This window comes from Condylura cristata, unplaced genomic scaffold (assembly GCF_000260355.1).
Source record: "Condylura cristata isolate star-nosed mole 26May11 unplaced genomic scaffold, ConCri1.0 scaffold00042, whole genome shotgun sequence".
NCBI classification, from domain to species: domain Eukaryota; kingdom Metazoa; phylum Chordata; class Mammalia; order Eulipotyphla; family Talpidae; genus Condylura; species Condylura cristata.
The window spans coordinates 4,453,933-4,458,265 of NW_004567143.1; the positions used below are offsets into that span (position 1 = coordinate 4,453,933).

Here is a 4,333-nt window from a genome sequence, read left to right on the forward strand (position 1 = left end):
TCCTCACTCCTGCTGCCCTGTTGCTGAAGGCAGGAAGTGCCAAGGGGCTGGCAGGTCTGAGCCCTCCCCCGCCTCTCAGCCTGCTCTCTGCAAGGTGGGGGCAGCAGGGGCCCCCCTGTCTAGCCCCCTCACGTCCGAGTCAGGTTCGGCCGAGTGCAGGGCTACGACCCGTCCCCGCCTGGCATGCTGGCCAGACCTCCGCTACAGGCCTCGGCCCCCCTGCCGCTGGGCTGACTGGAGGTCGGCTCGCCTCTGGGACCTCAGGTGGGCAGGGCGTGTGGGCAGGCTGAGGCCCAGGTCGGCAGCAGCAGCTGGCCCGCTCGTCCCCACTGGGCTGTGCAACGCAGCGGCTCAAGGCCAGGTCGCCTCCGGCCCCGGACTTGTCAGCATCCTGAGTTTAGCAGCGGGGCCCCGGGGGCGCGGCGGGAAGCGTGTGCGGCTCACCCCGGCCACCCTCTGTCGCCTCAGGTCACGTGACTCGGTAGCCGCGGGGCTGGGGGTCCTCGGGTTTCTCTTCCAGAAGGTAGGTCACCCCCAGCCCCCAGGCGAGTGGCGCGTGGGGAGACCCCGTGCACAGGGCCCTCCCGCCCACGGCCCGCCCAGCCCGCTTGTGCCCGCGCCCCCAGCCCAGGGCTGCCCCTTCTGGGCCCCTCCCGCTCCCCGTCATGTCCCAACCTCTGCACAGCACAAGGTCCGGGGGGCAGGACCTCTGAGAGCTCTCGTGACCCCCGAGAGGGACGGGCCATGCCTGAGGCTGCCCCTCGGGGCCCGGACCAAGGAGCACCTGCCCTTTCGGGCTCCGTGGGCGCACGTGGCCGCCACCCGCCTCACCTGCTTCAGCACCTTGTAGATGTACGCGGAGTACGTCTCTCTGCGCCGGCTGCGCTTCTTGGACTTCTTGTCCCCGGCAGCGCGGCCCCGCCGGCCCCCGGGACGCGACTGTGCCTGCTCCGTGCTCATCCTCCTCGGCTGCTGCTGCCCGCGCCAGGGCAACTTTTATGAAGCCAAGTGCTGCCAGGTGGGCCAAGGGCCTGCACCTGCGGGGAGGCGGTGGAGGGGAGGGGCTGGCCCGACCCTGCAGAACGAGCCCCAGGTGGTCCTCAGCCGCCCCTCCCCCGTGTATTTGCACTCTTGTGTGAGTTCACGCCTGGCCGGCAGCCCTACAGCCACTGGGCACCCTCCGGGGCCACCCAGCTTGGTGCCAGGGGTCAAAAGAAACACAGGGCAGCCCCCCATGCTAGCCCTACAACGCAGGGGAGACCCTGGCTCCACACCCCGCCCTCAGAGGGAGGACATCCGTGGGGAAGAAATTCAGGGAGCTAGAGAGGGCTCCTTGGGGTAAACGGGGGTTGAAGCTGGTCTCAGTAACACGGCACCGTGGTGGAGAGGTGCCCTGGCAGCAGCTCCTGCAGGGCGGGGGCCTGGCCGAGGCGTGGCCTGGTGGGGCAGCCTTGCAGGAGCCCTGGTCCTGGGTGCTGTCCTGGGAGCAGATGGGTGGGGGGCGTGGGCTGCCCGGGGCAGGAGAGCAGGAGGAGGTTGTTATGGAGAACCAGGTTGCAGCCCCGTGCCTGCCTCAGGCTCCCCGCGGGTGACAGGAACCAGCGGGCAGAGGCAGCCCCATCAGGTGGAGGGCGGCGGCTGGAGCGGGCTCACCTGGCTGCGCCTGGGGCTGGAGCCCCACTAAACTACTCCACTCAGTTCCCGGGGTCAGCCCCATCTGGAATGAATTGACCTGGAGGTCAATTCTTAACCCTCAGTGGGGCACTGATAATTTGCAACACTAGGAGAAATGCTACGTGGGGAATTTGTAAAGCACCTTAAAGTCGTTGAGGTTAGCTTTTGGGTAGACAAGCTGACTAGCCGCTCCCCTCATTCCTGCAGGTTCTAAGCCCCCATCTCTCAGTCCCCGAGGTCCACTTTGCTGCAGACCCCACCATACGGGGGCCACCTAGCCTGGCCTCTGCTGACCAGCCCACCCTGCTCCCCTGCCTGTGGGCCCAGGGCTCCTACTCAGGGCAGACTGACGGGGGCCATCTTGCTCTGGGCCCCCCTTCAGCACAAAGAACGCACCTCAGGGTCTGAGCCACACGCGTGGGGAAAGGCGCGACGACAGCAGGAGGTGCCCCCGGCCCCCGTCCCGGTCCACTCCACCCCCCCACCCCCGCCCCAGCTGATGGGACGGGACGTGAGATTGGCATTACTGGGAGGGGCGTAAGGGGGCAGAGACGAGAAGGAGGGTGGGGACCATGGCTGCTTCTTTCTTTATTGGGCGCTTTGTGGATGTCACGCAGGTCTAAAAGTTACACTGTTAAATAATTATTTAAAAACCGCCCAGGACTCGCCCGGTCCAGAGCTCCAAACCAGAAGCAGAGGAATGGGGGCAGTGGGCTGGGGTATTCCCCCAACATCACCAAACCCGGAGAGATGAGGACCCCGCGCTCCTTCGCAGGTCAAACCCAGGGCCCGGCGAGCGGACCCCGCGGTGCCTCGGGCCGACCACAGCAGGGTCAGGTAACCGGCAAGGGCCGGCGGGGACAGCCGGCTGTGTCCAGACGTGGACAAGAGAACTGGAAGGAAGGAGACGGACAGGTACTGTCCAGTTGCAGATAAGATCACAGAGTGCAGCTAAGGCGGGGGGGCGGGGAGAGGCCGGGGCGCGGCCGCGCAGCGATGCAGGGGTGCGGCCCTGGGGCCGGCCCGGCCAGGGCTCACACGTTGTGGGTCCTCCTGGCGAGCTGGGGCTCTTCGCCCACCAGCTTGGACTTGAGGTGCTCCTTGTAGGCCAAGATGTCTCCAGGCCACTTGGTGATTGTCTGCTTCTCACAGACCCAGATTTCCTGCGCCACCTAGAAAGCAACTGCTGACGTCAGCGACCATCCTGGCCGGCACCCCACCTTCTGGCGTTCTCGGGGGCGGCCCCGCGTATCCGGCTCAGGTCTCCCTGCGGGGGGCTGCAGCTGGCCGCAGGGGGCCTTCCAAGCCTGCGGCACCATCCTGACTCCCGGCTCCCCAGAGGCCTGGTGTGTCCAGAGGTCCTGCTCCTGGCCACCTCCCCAGGGCTTCAGAGGGACAGCAGCGCTCTCCCCCAGGACGGCTCAGCCCTCCGTCCAACCTAAACGCTCCTCAGAGCCAGGCCGCCTGGGGCTGAAGCACCCCTCTGTGCCCTCAGCGCTTCTCCACACCCCACGTGCCGTGACCCTACCCCACCTGCCTCGAGCCCGATGCTCTGCACCCCCAGCCAGGCCTCACCTGCTGGATGAGCCGGAAGTCGTGGCTGACCAGCATCATGCCACCCTCAAACTCGTTGATGGCATCTGCCAGGGCATCGATGGTCTCAATGTCCAGGTGATTGGTGGGCTCATCCAGGAAGAGCATGTGAGGGTTCTGCCAGGCCAGCCAGGCCAGACACACGCGGCACTTCTGCCCATCAGACAGGTTCCGGATGGGGCTCACCTGAGCGGAACCGGGACACTTCTGTCACGTGCCATTATCTTCACGACGCCCCTTCTCCGTTTTCTCCACGGATCCTCCACTAGCGTCACCCCATCTTACAAACAGAGGGGCTCAGAAAGACCCAAGACCACCCAGCAAGATGGGTGCGGAGCCGACGGCCTCCCAGGCCTGCAGGGGCACAGGAGGGCTGCGGCCCGGTCACTGCCGCCTCTCGCTCTCGGCGCGCAGGTCGAATCATCTGGGAGGGCCTGGCCTAGACCTGAATCTAGGATTTGATTTCTAGGTCTCCAGTTGCTTCACTCTCAGGCTCTACAGCTCATCTGCTGGTGGGGTGCGGGCAGGCCCCATGGGCGCCACCCCTACCCTTCCCTCGAGGTCAGGCCATCAGCAGGCAGAGGGAGGGCACTCAGGGACCGCTTCCGGCCTGGGTGGGGGGATGCCCCCTGACCCGGCTGCTTCCCCACGGCCCCCGGTACTGACCTGCTGCTTCCCAGTGAGACCGTACCGGCCGATGATCTTCCTCATCTCCTCCTTCTCCTTGATCTCTGGGTAGCACTTCATCATGTACTCCAGGGGCGAGAGGTCCAGGTCCAGCTGCTCTTGTAGGTGCTACAGGACGAGCAGGGTGTTGACTGGGGTCCCCGCTGCAGCCCAGGCCCCTGCCCCATGCCCCGGGCACGCCTCCCCGGCCTCTACCTGATGGTAACGGCCTATCTTGACATGAGAGTGTTTCCGGATCATCCCGTCTGTGGGCAGTAGCTGGAAAGCGCAGAGTCGGCAGTGGACGGGCAAGCGGGCGGCAGCGTGGACAGACCCGGTCAGGGTGGGCGGGGGCGCCGCTCTGACCGGACGGCACCGCCCCCAGACTGCCCTGGCAGGC

The 4,333-nt window shown here is 66.4% G+C and overlaps 2 protein-coding genes across 2 annotated transcripts in view; both read right to left on the bottom strand.

The window, feature by feature from the left end:
* The window catches only part of LOC105854494 (late histone H2B.L4-like), a 1,835-nt gene extending 875 nt beyond the window's left edge, over nucleotides 1–960 (bottom strand). The window contains exon 1 of the mRNA XM_012733892.1: nucleotides 832–960. Coding sequence (XP_012589346.1) covers nucleotides 832–960 — 129 coding nt within the window. The remainder of the gene's footprint in view (nucleotides 1–831) is intronic.
* Nucleotides 961–2,620: 1,660 nt separating this feature from the next.
* ABCF2 (ATP-binding cassette, sub-family F (GCN20), member 2) overlaps nucleotides 2,621–4,333 on the bottom strand; it is an 11,804-nt gene continuing 10,091 nt past the window's right edge. Inside the window, exons 12-15 of the mRNA XM_012733890.1 lie at nucleotides 4,150–4,212; nucleotides 3,934–4,062; nucleotides 3,250–3,453; nucleotides 2,621–2,846 (exon numbers count right to left, since the gene is read on the bottom strand). Coding sequence (XP_012589344.1) covers nucleotides 2,709–2,846; nucleotides 3,250–3,453; nucleotides 3,934–4,062; nucleotides 4,150–4,212 — 534 coding nt within the window. The 3' untranslated portion in view covers nucleotides 2,621–2,708. The remainder of the gene's footprint in view (nucleotides 2,847–3,249; nucleotides 3,454–3,933; nucleotides 4,063–4,149; nucleotides 4,213–4,333) is intronic.